We start from the raw sequence: 16,376 nt of genomic DNA, 5'->3' as shown, positions 1-16,376 counted from the left end.
AAGGGCTAGTCTGACAGTGAAGACTCCCCTCCCTCCAGAAAAGGCAGTGGTATGTCTGGATCAATTCTTGCTGTTAATATCATGCCTCTTCTGATGGATCCTAGGGGGAAGGGCCGAAGCTCAGTAGTAGAGCACATGCTTTGCATGCAAGGTTCCAATTCAGTCTCCGGCTTCTTCAGGTAGGGCTGAGAAGAACTCCGCCCTGAAGCCCCGGAGAGCCGCTGCTGCCAGTCAGTGTCAACCAATGGTCTGACTCAGTATAAGGCCCCTTCCTTTGTTCCAATGACTGGTGCCCTTCTCTCCCGGCTCAAACTTCTTCTGCCTCTAGTCTCAGGACCAGTGGGGTGCCAAGGGTTTCCAACTGCACATTTACTGGTAACTAAAATCCAAAATGTTCCTGGAAGCAAAAGGGAATTTGGCCACACAAGCCCACTGTAGCCAAACTCTCTCCTCCTCTTTACGTCTCTGAAACTCTCCTGTTCCTTTTCTTGCCACTTCTAGGGCATCTGGTGGGCCTTGCTCTACCTGCAAATGCTAACCCCAGTGTCTTGCTTTCTTTTCCAGCTCTTTCCGCCGCCAGGTATCATGTCCTGGTGATAACATCCCTGGGCAACAGGCTATTGTGGCTGAGCAGGCCAAGCCCTTCCTTGGAAGAGGAAGAACAAGAACCCCACATATATCCTCCCTTCTGCCACTTCAGTGCTCCAAATCCATCCTTCCCAGAGCTGCTTTTCCTCTTTCTTTCTTTCTTTCTTTCTTTCTTTCTTTCTTTCTAAATGTCACTAGTTCTCTGGTGCTTGCATTTGCATGTAATGTGTAGGCCTTAACTTAAGGTTTTGGGGTTTTCTACTTTGTCAAGAACAGTACGAACAAAACCTTTATGAACACTGTGAATTATTTTTGAAACATACTGCTATAATGTATTTTTCAGCCGGGACATATTTACAGGATCTGAATCAAGCCAAATGTCAAGGATAAAATGGAAACAGCAAAGTAGAAGAACAGAGATAAGAATAAAGATATGACAGTGGGATGTAAAGATGTCAAATTTCAGAGAGTAATTATGACTTCGAGACAAAAAATAATCAGTGTAGGAAGCAGCCTTCCCTAAGCATAAATGATTAGATTGCCATTATGAACGTGACTCATTGAAGCATGATTCATTGAGAAACACTAGAAATACTTTAAAGCTTCTTTTATTTGAAGGTTGAATTTCTTAGCTCAATAAAAAAATCCAAGTTGGAAAAAAGAAGTAAAGATATGCTTGAAGATCAATGCCTGTGACTAATGTTCGTTTTAGAACGGAATGTGAAACACAACTATGGCTGAGGAAATCTTTGTTTGCTGTATTTTATATATACAGCAAATAAATACAGCCTTTATTGGAGGCTTTAAACTTTTAATAAAGAATCCTCAACTTATTTTCTTAGGTCAGTCTGTTACACACATTACACTTTTGAGTGAGGAACTGTAAGGTTTCAAGTGACTGCATAATTTTTGTTTGTTTGCTATGGTTTGGTTCAGACATGATAAACAAAGGTATATCATGACATGCATCAACTTGGACTTGTGCCTCCTCCTCTTCCTCCAGCACAGCCAATCAGAGGATTTGTTGTTGTTGTTGTTGTTGTTGTTGTTGTTGTTGTTGTTGTTATTATTATTATTATTATTATTATTATTATTATTATTATTATTTATTTATATAGCACCATCAATGTACATGGTGCTGTACAGAGTTTCAATTTATCCTTGTGTCTGAACCCTCAACAGTGATTAATCAAAACAAGCAGCTTCATTACCCATGCTTTGAAGTTGGTTTGTTTCAAGTAACCATAGTTAAGTCTAACCACATTTTGTCTGCTCAAACAGCAGGAAAGGAACTCTTTTCTGGTTTGTATTATAATCTCACAGCATTATTTATTTATTTTTATTTTTATTTAAGGATTTTTTATGCCGCCCTTCAACCAAAAAAGGCTCTCACGGTGGCTTACAAAAGTATTTCTTGACAGTCCCTGCCCACAGGCTTACAATCTAAAAGACGTGACACAAAAGGAAAGGGGATTGGGAGGGATTATGAGCCTCGTGTGGCGTAGAGCGGTAAAGCAGCAGTTTCTGCAGCTGAAACTCTCCCCACGGCCTGAGTTCGATCCCAGCGGAAGCTGGTTTCAGGCAGTCGGCTCGGGTAGACTCAGCCTTCCATCCTCCCAAGGCCGGTAAAATGAGTACCCAGTTAGCTGGGGGAAAGGTAATAATGGCCAGGGAAGGCAACGGCAAACCATCCTGCTATAAGGCCTGCCAAGAAAACGTCAGCGAAAGCTGGCGTCCCTCCAAGAGTCAGTAATGACTCAGTGCTTGCACGAGAGGTTCCTTTCCTTTCCTTTCAGCATTATACACTCACACTAAGGGCTCACCTACACCTATGAGCCTTCCGGGAGGGAGGGGGGAGGAACCCAGGCTTTCCCGCTTCCGGGATCATTCCCCAGCATCCAAACGCCAGTGCAATGTCCCAGAAGGAAAGAGGGACGTCCAACACAGAGTATTTTGTTTTTGTTTTGAAGAAGACTTGCGCAGCAACACGGGCGCAATCATGCACCAAAAAGTAAGTGATTAAAAAAAACACCAAGAGCCATCGCTGCAATGGCAAAACAATTCCCCTCTCACCCCCTGGGAGCCCCCTCGCAGAGCTCTGTGCCTGGTAGCAGAGCCCTGCTACTCGCGGGAAAGAAGAGACGATCCCAGGAATGGGTGCCACACAGCCCATGGTCCTCGGGGGTGTCCCGGGACCGTGGGAAAAATGGGAAATCTGCAGTCCCTGTTATCCTAGGGGGAAGTCTCTGGTTGTCCCTTCTTGACCCTGGCATCTCCTGTGCGTCATTTGGACGCACAGGGACAACCTAGAGATGAACCCGGGATATATGCATGGTGTAGACATGTCCTACATCCATCAAAGTAGTATTAGTCCCTGCAAACCATGGGTAAAATTCAACCTAAGTCCTACTTAGAGTAAAGTCATGACTAACGTAAATCACATTCATTTCAATGGGTCTACTCTAAGTAGTACTTACGTTGGATTTTACCCCAAGAAACTATGGCCCTGTTCAGACAACACGCTAAGTCATAGTTAGGCCACCAACCCTTTTGCAGCAAATTGTTAATGAGAGTATTTAACCATGGTTATGTAGCCACCATGGTTAGCAATGGTTCACACAGCATGCTAAGTCATGGTTCACGCAACACACTAAGCCGTAATGTTTAGCACAAAATGCTTAACCATGATGGCTTAGCATGTTGTCTGAACAGGGTATATAACAATGCAAATGTAGTTTTAAATTTTATGATTTTGGTCTGACCCAAATAACTATGAATTATCAGAAGAAATCATTTCTTAAAAATTACTAATGCCTTAAATTTACACACGTCTTTGGTAATAATTAAAATCAATGGGACATATTTCAGATTATTTCAAATTATGTTTTTATGTTTTTATGACTGAAATGTTGCTTCACACATAACAGACCTAAACACAAGTTACATATGAACTAAAAGAGACTTTAAGACCCCATTCACCCGTGTATCATTAGTGCAGTTACTATATAGATAAATTATCAAGAGTTTTCAGATCTTTTCAAATGAGGCAAAACAAAGATTCAAGATATTCTTTTGTAGTGATGTCACCAGATAAAAGATAATTTTGCTAAAAAGGTCATATCTGGAACATGAAAAACTACTGTAACAATGAAAACTGTCTTTGACTACTATCATAATAATAGCACTTATAATATTACTAATAATAGTGCTTAGTATTTCTATAGTACTTTCTCTAAGCTTGTTTAAGGTTCCGCATGTATTGTTACATAATGGCCCCATTCGAACAACACGCTAAACCATGCTGCTTAACCACAAAATGGTTAACAGAATGCATAACGCATTCCATTAACCATTTTGTGGTTAAGCAGCATGGTTTAGGTTTAGCATGTTGTCTGAACGGGGCCAATGAATACTTAAAACAGCCCAGTATTATTATACTCACTAATGAAATGCCTGTCATTATAACAGGCAGGATATGTGGTATGTATATTGTAGGGCTCCCTTGGTGAAGGTTACCATTGGTGAAGGTTAAAGCCATCCTTTATTCAGGATAGTGAGAAGGTTTTGTCTGCTGTGCTCCAACATTTAATTTACATACATCCTGGATTTTGTTTGCCAAGAAAGTGTGATGGAACTATGGGAATTGGTTGCTTTGTATAATGTCAGATAATGGCTTCGCTAAAGACACCCAGTGGATTGCTGCTAGATTTGAATCAAGGAACCAAGAATGTCCATTTCATAATTAGCAGCCTCAGTCACTATGCTCTCCACTACAACATGGCTCATGTAGCTGTAATTTATTATTTCCTTTCCAAAAGCATTTCAATAACGAGGGCATTTCCTCAACTATTGCAATACTATGCCTCAACAAAGAGACTATAAAGAACAAGCTATTCCAAATAATGGAGAGGGTTCAGGGAATAGGATCAAGGCATGAGGAAAAATGCTAACAACTCTCTAATAAATGGAGATCTATTTTACCTGAGATCATCTTGTGAGTATCTCCTTTGCAAATCCTCTTTATTACTTGTTTCTGCCCCTTCCTCAGTTTGTTCATCTCGGGTCTCTTCATTTGCTTCTGGTTCTTTGTTTTCCTCCTCATCACAGTTCTCTGTCACCTCTTCCCCTTCCCCCTTTTCATCAACTTGTTCATCCTTCACCTTTTCCTCAAGCTCCTGATTCTCTTCCTCCTCCTCGGGGAATATCTCCCCATCCCCTTCCTCCCCTCCCTCTTTTCTTTCCTCATTTGATCTTCCGGAGTTTACAAAAATTGAGGAAGCATGCAAACAAAAGAAGAAGAAGACACAAGCTAGTTAAGGAGAATTGGCAGAAACCAAACATGCATTCAAAGTAAGCAAAAAAGAAATTAAACAGAAAGGCCATACAAAAAATGGAATAATGCAATGGTAACAGAAAAGCATGCAGGCTAATTCATGAGCATTGTCCAGGCAATACTTATTTATTTAGTTAGATCATTTCTATACTGCCCAATAGCTGAAGCTCTCCGTATGATGTAGCCATGCTTTCTAAGAGCATCTAAAGGGGAAATATTTTGTATAGCGGGCTAAATGTCATCTATACAGATATTCTTTATAAGTGCAGAACAAAATCAGTTTCCTAGTAGTGAGCCCTATTTATGAAGCTCTTTGGCAGTTGTGTGTGTTATGTGCAAGCACACACACACGCACATGTACACATATGTTAACTCAGTCTGCATTCTTCAAGCAGAAGAATATAAACCGCCCAGAGAGCTTCGGCTATTGGGCAGTATAAAAATGTAATAAATAAATAAATAAGCATACATACATATCCCTAGCTGTCAGCTTTCAGGCCAATTTCAGAATGTGATGAGAAAATGAAATTTCCACATCTCAGCATTCCATCCCTATGAGGAGGTCGTCACTTCTTTCTAGTCTACTACCCTTGGAGTTGCTTGAAGCGTATTTTGGATGATGAGTCAGCTTTCTTCACAGCTACTGTTAATATAATTCCTTCCCCTATGAGGCTGCTACTCTGTCATGTCATGTCAGCAACACACAAGCAACTCATAGTTTGCACTATTATTATAACAAATATATTACAAAGTTTTCATAATATTCAGAGCCTGATGGGCATCCTATGCAAAGCAAGAGGCAGAACTCTTATGCAGAACTCGGAGCCTGACAGGCATCCATCCTATGGAGAGAAGGAGCAGGGCAGAGACAATCTTCACCTCTATGCTTCTTCTGCTCTGCATTTTTGCTAGACAGGCACGTTTACCCGTCTAGCTAAGGCTTTGCGGAGATATGTACAAATCCCCATTTTCAGGTTTTTGTAGTAATCAGGGTCACATGTATACATGTTTCAAATGTCTGATGGGGAACTTATTTCTAATGGCAGCTGTTTCTATCCCTAACAATCTGGATAGCTTCATAAACCAATCAAACTCTAGCATCTCTGAATCCCTTATGGAATGCTTAAATATGTGTTATACTGGAAAAAAAAATCACATGTGGAGGATGGGATATACCAAATGTGAAAAGAAATCTGTAGTGCCCTAAGCCTACTCCAACCGCTGAACATAACCTCTATCCTGCCTCCCACTTGGGCCCCCTCAGTTCACCTGCCCTTGGCCTTAAAAACAAGGTGGTAACATTTGAATACTTGCCTTCAACTGTATGTTTTTGTGTAATCTTCTCTCCCTTTTTTCAGGGAGGAGGATTGCATTAATCACCTACACATCATACATTAGGCCTGTTCACATGCGCACAGGTTGGAGGAACTAAGGGGCAGGGAGAGATAATGAAAACAAGACATGCATGGCCATCACATGACCATGAAACCACGCAGCGCCTGCATGTTTCCCTTACCTCTCCCCACTCCATGGTTAGCCCACTGTGGAGCAGAATCACTGTGGCGCAGAACTGAGCCACGCCAGATGGTGTAGCTGGGGCACGACAATCTCGAACACAGAGAAAGTCCATGCCGAGTAGAGCATTGCTGGAAGTTGCGGTTGCTCTAGGCAGCTGTTTCTATGGTCTCTGGGAGTTTTTTTCACAGAAAAGCCATTTTTAACAATGGGGAGCCCAGCAGACAACACGGTAAGCCACCACAAGAAAGTCTTTTGGAAGCTGTGTTACTTGAACCAGGTAGAAACAACGGAAGAGAGATTTGCAGTTCAAAACAAACTTGAAAGTTGTCAACTTTACAGTTTCTTACCTAATTTTCTTGTTTCCTCTCGGTCGTTCTGATTGCACAGACATATAGCTAGTGCTGCTGAAACGTGAAGCGCTACTGGTCCTCGATACTGCTGACACATCGCTTACATCACTGTCTGAAGACTTGTTGGAGACATTGTCAGAGCCTCGTTGAGGATCCCGCCCTGACCGATACTGTAAAAAAAGTAAAAGATGAGTATGTAAAGTCCGTCAGTGTAGTCACAAGTCAGCTGGAAATTCAATATATCAGTACTTTAGCTTCCAGTTTTACAAGTCTCTAACAGAATAAATAGGACTCTTAGTTATTCTGTAAGTGTTGGAACTGAATTGTTTTACTCTAACAACAAAGTTTCATTACAATTATATAAAACATTCCAAGGCTGCTTTTTTAAAATACTCAAAGAGGCTTATGTAAAACAAAACATACAATTAAAAGTAAAATAATATAAAAACAGCTAAAATTAGCTAATTTTTAGAAGGAAATTGTTTCGGTTCTTGTGGGAAACCCCTAAAAAAACAGAACCAAGTGATACATTCACCAGGTTGAAATAGCTGTTCCAAAGCATTTGATGCAGTTCATACTCCTAAATGCAACACATTATATATTTTTAGGTTTATACACTTCATTAACACTTCTATTTTAAATCCATACAGGTATCTAAGGTAATTTCTATTGAACCTCCATATGTTCTATGAGCTACACCCATCATATTTGTTGGTTATCTCTAGCGTTTAGATGTAAGTTAACATCCATGATTGCTCAATCATGGATGTTAACTTGCTCAATAATTATTATTGCTCAATAATTATTAATAATTATTAATAATTATTATTATTATTGCTCAATAATTCAGTGCCATGGACTTCAAAGTTCTTGGGAAGCTCCAGCGCTCTGGAGGCTGAAAGTATACTTAGTAAGGATGGCCCTACCATTTGGCAAAGTGAGGTGGTTACTTCAGGCAGCAGATGCTGGGAGGTGGCATCAAGATGGGGGAGAGAGCTGTGTAGCACTCAGACTGCTCTGTGGCCTCTAAGCTAGCCTGTTCTCTTCAGGTCCATTGTCCCATTGCCTGCTGTGAAGATCCAACTACCTGTCCAGTCATGTCTATGGAATGGGAGAGGTGTCATGTTGTTCTCCGTCACAGGCAGCAAAACATCTTGGGCCAGCCCTGATATTTTGCCATGCAAATAGACCTCCTCACAGGTGATCAGGCTCCTCAACAAAACTCGGCACCATCCAGCAGTGTGGCATAAGGGTTACGGAGCTCACCTGTTCAGGCATAGCTGAGACTTTACAAGCAAGACTCAAAGGTATAGGATTCTTCTGAATTGCCAACCTTTTTCCTTTTATACAGTTGGGAATTTTTTTTACTATACCTCAATTAAATTTGGTAGGGATGCCAGGGGCCAAATAAAATTGCTTTGAGAGAGGAATCCAATTTTTGGACAGCCAGCTGGCGACCGCTGCCATAGCCAATGATAAAGAAAAGAAAATATGGTTTGACATCATAGCGGCTGAGGCTTCTTCTACTACTAGCCTCACAATTGTTTTTGAATAACAAATTTAGTTCAAGACTTTAAGGCTGATTTTAAAATAATTAGTAGTCAGAGTGTCTCAAGCTAACAATATTTGGTGAAACAAGTGACAAAACCAAAAACTGAATGGTGAGACAGTATACTGTCATTAGTTACATCCCTGGTTCCCTTTCAAAGCCATATATGGAAGCTGTACTTCACAAGAAAAATTACAACATGGTTTAGCAAAAGTTTAAGTCACACTGGATCCAACTACAGAAAGTAAGGACATGATTAAATCAATGGGACTTGAAGTGCTTAGGTTTGGTGAGTTTATAGCATTAGTTCTATCTGTGGCGTTAGGGGTAGTTCACGCATGACAACTTGCATGTGTGAAAAGCCATCCCAGAACAAAGTCCAACCTACTTAACAGGGTTGGAGTGAAGAGAAAATATAATCTGCTCTGAACCTTGGGAACTGGTCTACACATGCAGCAGATTGAGGTGTTAAGGCTGTGGGTGTGGGATGCCACTTTTTAATGCTTCTCCACTTTAAAAAAATAAAATAAATCCCTGCAAGTATTTAAACTAAAAAGAATTCTACTACATCAGGGGGAAAAGTCTTACCTCAGCCTATGTCCTGCTCTACTAGTTTCTACTTGCAAGTACAAGGAGGTTTTATACTTGTTTTTGCATAGGGGAGCATTACCTGAAGTAGTTCAGCCCATTCAGTTCTCTCTACTCTTTTAATGCATGTGCAAATGAAGCCTAAACCATACTTTATGACTGAAAACATTGGTGATGTTTGTATAAACAAAAAAGATATCATATCCAATTCTAAGAATATTCTATAGTACTAGCTGTACCTGGCGTAACATACACTGTTGTAGCATATTTTAAAGTTTATTAATTAAATGTCATCGCGGGGGCACACGCTGCTTGGAGGCCGCCGATACAGCACCATCTGGCAGACCTGGGGGGCAGGGAGGTTGGGGGGAGGGGGAGCAGGTGTCCCCCTCTCCCCGGGGTTCCTGTCAGCCTTGGGCCGCCCGCCCAGCTCGCATGAGATTAGGCCGGGGCCTGGGCTCGCAGCCTCCCACCCGGCCATCAAGGGCCCCCGGCCGTGCCTCGCTCATGCTCCGGACCGTGGCGCTGCCCCCTTCGTGGGGGGGGAGCGAAGAGGCAGAAAGGGGGGTAGGATTACCTTGGAAAGCCCGGAGGAGTTGGGCGAGGGTCTTAGCAACCTGTATCAGCTGAAGCCTTTACAGAAACATACCTAAGCATTTTATATAGATAGATAGATATAGATAGATAGATAGATAGTTGCCATAATCAAGCAAGGGATTATTGTGTAACATTAGTTTAGAAAAAGAACTGTCTGGGCAGTATTCTTCTGTGTCATTGTATTAGCATAAACTACATTCTGCTAGCATAAGGGACTTCTAGCGCAACACCAATAGCCTTAGCTTGCACAGTAGGGTTTTCAGTAAGTGTTGTGCTAGAAGTCCATTATACTCATGCAGTTTAATTTGTGTTATCTCAATGACATGATAGCATACTGTCCTTTGTGTGCAAATTTCCAGGGGAGCTACAGCTGGTAGCTACTGGAGTAAGAACCTCTTCCGTGTGGCATCCTGACAATGGAATACTCTCCTTAGAAAGGCGTACCTGGCAGCTGTTCTGTGTTCATCCTGGCACCAGGTTATTTTCCCAGGAATTATAATTTGTTTTAGCTTGAAATAGTTTATACGCTCTGCTGCTTGGTCGTTTATGCTTTAGCACATTTTTTTATTGCTGTGTGTTTTATTATCATTGCATTATTTGTTTTCTGAAGAACCTGAGAAGGGAGAGATACAGTTTTGCTGCCACCTAGGCGAGATGTTTGAAATTTAGCACAGATGGATAGGGTAAGGGCAGAGGTGGTAAAATAGAGGTATATGACGAGCAGGAGAAGCAGGTTTGGCTTTCTAAGCAGCAGAGAATGCTGGCAAGGGGAGAGAGAGAAGGCGAAGAGCTTACAAGACAGGAAAAGATTGCAAGGGAGAAGTTGTAGCACTGAAAGGACCAGAGAAGAAGAAGAGTCTGGAAAGGATTAGGTGATTTGTAGGAGAGAGTGATGCTCAGTCCTCAACACTTCCAAAGATAAGCAGTAGCTCCTAGGTGCAAGAATAGAAACCTGAGCCTAATCTACACCAAGCAGGATATTGCACTATGAAAGTGGCATATAAAAGGAAGAGCCACACCAAGCAGGATATAGCACTATGAAAGAGTTATATGGTATGTGTCAATGGGCCCTAACTGTTGTCAGTGCACTTCAGCACCGCTATAAAGCAGTAGTATGGCTCCTGCCTTTTATATAGCACTTTCATACTGCTTTCATAGTGCAATATCCTGCTTGGTGTAGATTAAGCCCTGTAATGGTTCCAAGCACTGTCCTCTTACATAAGAAGCATATGAGAACACTCTGAGGGACTAGTAACTTGTGGATAGCTACACAGTTTTTATTTCACACTGTAAGTTGTGCTGAGAGATTTTTTAATAGATAGGCATATACATATAGGAAACAAACAAACAAATAAAATGTCTCCAGGCAGTGATGCCCATTTCAGATGTCTCCAGGTACTGGCATCCAACTCAAAAGTTAGGGTGTGCATAGCCCCAACCAAAAGATTAGTAATAGATCCCATCAGCTGTTCAGGGAGGGAGTGGGGAGGAATGAAACTACATTCAAGCACTGAATCTGTTATAGAAGTACAATAAATTATGAGCTGATATAGTCACAATTAGATGCACTATCAACACACATGAAACGAAGACAGTACGTCTGAGTATTCTGATTTAAGAACAACTAAAGGAGAGACCCCAGAAAGAGAATTATTAATGAAAACACATTTAAAGCCCCTGCCATGAGGAAAAAATAGACAAAAGAACTTTACAGAAAGGACATATATTCTTGATCTTCTCAGAAATCAATAACTAATTTGGATCAAACAACTACATAAATATAAATGACAGCTATTTTGGGTGGGAGGGACACCCAAGAGTTAAGACTTTTTGTTAATTAAAGAGGTGGGCATCATATTTCATAGTTGGTAGATTTATGGGGTGAAGACAATATTTCAAGAAATATCCTCTATTCATTGAGCGGCATATTCTTCCAGCAACTGGCAGTTTAGCTCTTTTCAATGTATTTTAGGGCAAGCATTGAAACATACTATATCAGAAACAAACTGTGTCTAACATTAGTTTATACAAACTAGGGGAAAATGCAGGTGCTTCTACTATGCTGACTTGGTTTTTAAGAGTGTGAGATTATGGAGAAGCCGATCTGCCAAATCAACATCTAAAGTCTTTATTAACCCTGAAGCATTCTTTGCTAAGTGGAATCCATTTACTGTGTAAGCTGAAGGTGGTCCTGCAGTGGGCACAATTCCCATCCAAACATAGTTCTGTGGTGATGCAGAAACAAATGGCCACAGTTACAAAGAGCTCCATCACACCTGTACATTTGCCCTGGTTTACCTTCAAATTATCCATCCTCATTTCCATAGCGTGTGAAAGCCTGATCAACGTACACCTTTGCGCTTTTACGTTTCATTCATCTTTACACCTCTCCTCTCCTGCGCACCAGCATATCTTCTTCCGTTGAGATGCACATCCTCCAAGAACTTCTTTGTACCTCCCCCTACAGTTCATTAGTTGTTGGTAGTTGGACACCGAGCCCTCCCTACGTGGTTATTTCATTGCCTAGGCTACACCTGTTCCCCTCACTTTGCCTGGAGGCTTTGGAGCGTGAACATGGTAAAATCAGATAGAGGCTTACCTTTGAGTAAACACCACTGAACGGAGAGAGACTTACTTCTGAAGTAAGTCCTCAGAAGTAAGCATGAGGTTGCAGATCACTTCTTTGCAGTTTGCTGTTTTAAGACTTAAAAAAGAAAGCTTCTGAGTGGCCACACTATTAAAAGTCAGTTCTATATGTGTTTACTCAGAAGTAAGTCTTGGTCTATTCAATGGGTTTTACTCAAAGGTAAACATGCACTAGTATGAGTTGCCTGTAAATGCAGTTGAAATCAATGGGATGTATTTTTGAGTAAGGGGACCAGCAAATCTGTAGTTTATGAACTTGAAGATGCACAGCTTCACATGATCAAAGGAATGCTGCTAGCAAGGAGGGTGCATTTTCCACATTTCTTTTAAGGTGAAAATGCCCGCTGGAGAAAAGGCACACCCCTCTCCACCCCTTGAAAACACGCCCACAGAACATCGGATTGAAAAAAATGGATGAAAATACACATTGATTTATCAGAAGAACCAGACTTCCCCTGCACCACAAAAACAGCGCTAAGGGGGGGGGAAGCGACATCAGGGCAGGACATGGACGTAATCTGGGTCCTTTGCACACAACCCATGTTGACAACGGGCTATAACGCTGGTGTGATGGAGCCCTAAGACTAGAATGGAGGTATTGTTGATTTTGGTGGACATTATTATCTTTCAGCATTTTGTCTTTATTAACTGTTACACTACTGAAGGGTAATAAACAAGGATTGGATCCAGACTTAGTCATATTTAGAATAGATGCAACAAAATCAAATTTGTCATGACTACCATAAATCCCATTGATTTCACAATGGGTCTACTCTAAATATGACTAAGTCTGAATTCAACCCCCCAAATTTAAAATGTCATATCCTCACGGGGACCAGGTGTACAAGAACGATTCAAAACATAGCAATAACCATGGACTAATTACAAGTGCCTTAATCATAGTGATTGTAAAGAGTAAGTTTGCTTAGTAAAAGTCATATACTCTTTTTGTAACCATTTAGAACTCTGTAGCTGTTTTAACCTTGCAGAAAAAGTTATCCCAGACAATGGGCTGGATCCAGACTTAATCATACTCTGTACAGCACCATGTACATTGATGGTGCTATATAAATAAAATAATAATAATAATAATAATAATAATAATAATAATAATAATAATAACACTTAGACCTACTGAAATAAATGGAATTTAAGTTAGTCATGACTAATTAAGTCTAATAAATTTAAGTGGGTCTACTCTACTCTAAGTATGACTAAGTTTGGATCACCAACCCATTGCTTTTTTGGTGGCAGTGCTGACTCACTTGTTTTATCATCAATTGGTATAAAAATTCTACTCAGGGCTCATCTACACCAAGCAAGATATTCCACTATGAAAGCGGTATATAAAAAGCAGGAGCCACACTACTGCTTTACAGTGGTACTGAAGTTCACTGACAACTGTTGGGGCCCGTGACACATCTACACCAAGCAGTATATAACACTATGAAAGTAGTATGAAAGTGGTATATGGTATGTGCCAATGGGCCCCAACAGTTGTCAGTGCACTGCAATACCACTATAAAGCAATAGTATGGCTCCTGCCTTTTATATACCGCTTTCATACCACTTAGCCTGAATATACTCAGGCCTAATCTACACCAAGCAGGATATAGCACTATGAAAGCAGGATATAAAAGGCAGGCGCCACACCTAGCAGGATATAGCATTATGAAAGTGGTATATGATATGTGTCAATGGGCCCCGACAGTTGTCAGTGCACTTCAACACCACTATAAAGCAGTAGTATGGCTCCTGCCTCTTATATACCGCTTTCATAGTGCAATATCCTGCTTGGTGTAGATCAGGCCTCAGCGGTAATCTCTCATTTGTAACTTTTTAGTATTTGTTCAGAAATTGAAATTTTTAAAATCACTTTTACCTTCTGAGTTCAATATATATTACTTCATGTTTTGAACCCAGCGGATGGATACCAGTGAAATCTGACCATCAACCATTATTTCATATCTCAGCTACAAGGGGTTTTATAGTAACATAGTTATACTGTTGTAGTAACAGCTAATAAATATTTAATGACAATTGTACTTGAAGACACACTTCCTGCTTTCTCCTAAAAGTAGACATTCTTTTCACATGGCATTAAAGTTCAAAGTATACAGTTTCATGTTTGCACAATGTGTAATGCTGATTTTGCTTTCTCTCTCTTTCACCCCTACATATAAATGATGCCAAAATTATTGAGCCATCACAGTTCAAGCAAGTGTCACTGGCCAAGTTTTATTCTTAGCACTATGTGCTCCCCCTTGGAAGATTCTGGCATAAATTGGCATCTGAGAACAGAATAATATGTTGATCTACGAGGCTTAAGGATAGTAAAATATATTTGTTTAAATTCCATTTTTGAATTTTTTTATTATTATTTTACATTGGCTAGTACAATTTGTAATGAAAAGTTTGTAGAACAGCCTTAAAGCTAAACGAGAAAGAGTTACAATGTTATATTAAGAATATGAGGGGGGGGGGACACACACACCCATTCTAATACTCTTTCCCAGCATTAGTGTAGGTATTTCTGAACTGCCACTACATAAATAATAGATATGTTATCAGTTATATTTTAGATTTTAATCAGATTTTATTTGGTGTTATGTTACCTTGGATGTCTTTAGGCAGAGAAGCAATTCATAGAAATTGGCTGGGATCCCGAATGCCCTTTTGTTGGTGGGAGCATTCCGTCAGCAGAGCTCTGCTCATGGTGTGCTCTTGCTAATGGAAGGGACTAGGTGACTTTCTCCAGTTCTCTCTTTCCCTTGAAGCCCCTTGCACCCCATGAAAATTTGCTCTGGAGGGTTGGGGAATGGGGGAATGCGGCAATCATCAAAAGCTTGCATGACCCCTATTGCACCAGCGGCATCCCACAATGAATAAAAACCCTTCTGTGAATAGAAGGAGCCCCTTCATTCTTGAAAGGAACACTTGTGTTCCAATCCACTATAAATAAATCAGTTATGAAAAACTGATGTCTGTAACTCAGTTGACAAACATAGATACAGTAGTTGCTTCTGCTGTGTTAAATACAGTTTAATACAGTACTGCTGGTCTCATAAGGCTGATTCAGTCACTCCTTTGCTTAAACATCTGATTTTTAAAAATTGATTTGCTACTTCCTTCATCAGCACAAACATAGATACCCCCCACAACAATTGGCTAAAGGGAAGTCAGTTCATATATACATAATTTCATATGAATATCTAATTTCTTAAAACCACATGGTGACTACACTACTACTTTAAAGCGCTTTATAACAGTTTTGACAACTGTATATGGAGTGTGTCCTGGGCCCTGACAGTTGTCAAAACTGTTAGAAAGCACTTTAAAGCAGAAGTGTAGATCCTGTCCTAGCTTTTTCATGGGCTCAATTTTTGGTTTGTAAGCAATATAAATCTAGGTTTTTAAGGTTTCCCTCCCTTTCTTCTTCTTTTCTTTCATTTTTTGGTGTGGATTGGACTTCACTTCTTTACTTTCAATAAACATCATACATCAATTAATTTTCTGTCTGAATTCCATTGGATCCTATACCTTGGACTCTGAAACTTCCATCCAAGACCAGAAGCCTGCCTTCACTGCTTGGAATAGGTAACTCTAAGTCTTCCCCCCCACCCTTAATTCTTAGACCAAACTGCTATATACCTGGCAACACAGCATGTTTTAACTACTGTACAGGGTTGTTGGAAGATTAGAGCAAGTGTAGGGTGTGTGAGTGTGATTTAAAGGGCTAACTGTAGTAAATTTTGTATATTATAACCCGTGTGTAGCCATTTCAACTGATGTTTTAATCCAAATTGTCCCACACAGTACTATTGTACTCTTTACTGTAACACATTTTCTCTCAATTCATTTATTTTCTTCTGTATTGTGCCTTTTATCTTACAGACAAGATTCTCTGTTTATCAACTATGATTTAAATAAACCAATTTAGTTCACTGTACCTATAAATAGTCTCAGGCTCTCACCTACCAGGCAGAAAAAGAACCTCAGTGATGAAGAAACATAAGGCAGGGAATACCTTTAAGATAGCTAGGTTTCTTATAGAGGAATCTATTTGTAGATCCTCTATAACAGCCTTTCTCAACCTGGGGCGCTCCAGATGTGTTGGACTGCATCTCCCAGAATGCCCCAGCCAGCAGAGCTGGCTGGGGCATTCTGGGAGTTGTAGTCCAACACATCTGGAGCGCCTCAGGTTGAG

At 40.5% G+C, this 16,376-nt stretch overlaps 1 protein-coding gene across 6 annotated transcripts in view; it reads right to left on the bottom strand.

Moving 5' to 3' along the window:
• The window catches only part of RIMS2 (regulating synaptic membrane exocytosis 2), a 422,508-nt gene that overhangs the window by 50,672 nt on the left and 355,460 nt on the right, over positions 1–16,376 (bottom strand). For 3 of the 6 annotated variants that reach the window (XM_063131028.1, XM_063131027.1, XM_063131029.1), the window contains one exon: positions 6,787–6,959. In XM_063131028.1, coding sequence (XP_062987098.1) covers positions 6,787–6,959 — 173 coding nt within the window. Of the gene's footprint in view, positions 1–4,569; positions 4,840–6,786; positions 6,960–16,376 lie in introns of those variants that run through there. The other 3 variants (XM_063131026.1, XM_063131022.1, XM_063131023.1) reach the window with 3 other exon arrangements.

The sequence above is a fragment of the Elgaria multicarinata genome, chromosome 7 (genome assembly GCF_023053635.1).
Source record: "Elgaria multicarinata webbii isolate HBS135686 ecotype San Diego chromosome 7, rElgMul1.1.pri, whole genome shotgun sequence".
Classification (NCBI taxonomy): domain Eukaryota; kingdom Metazoa; phylum Chordata; class Lepidosauria; order Squamata; family Anguidae; genus Elgaria; species Elgaria multicarinata.
This window is presented reverse-complemented; position numbering and strand designations above follow the sequence as displayed.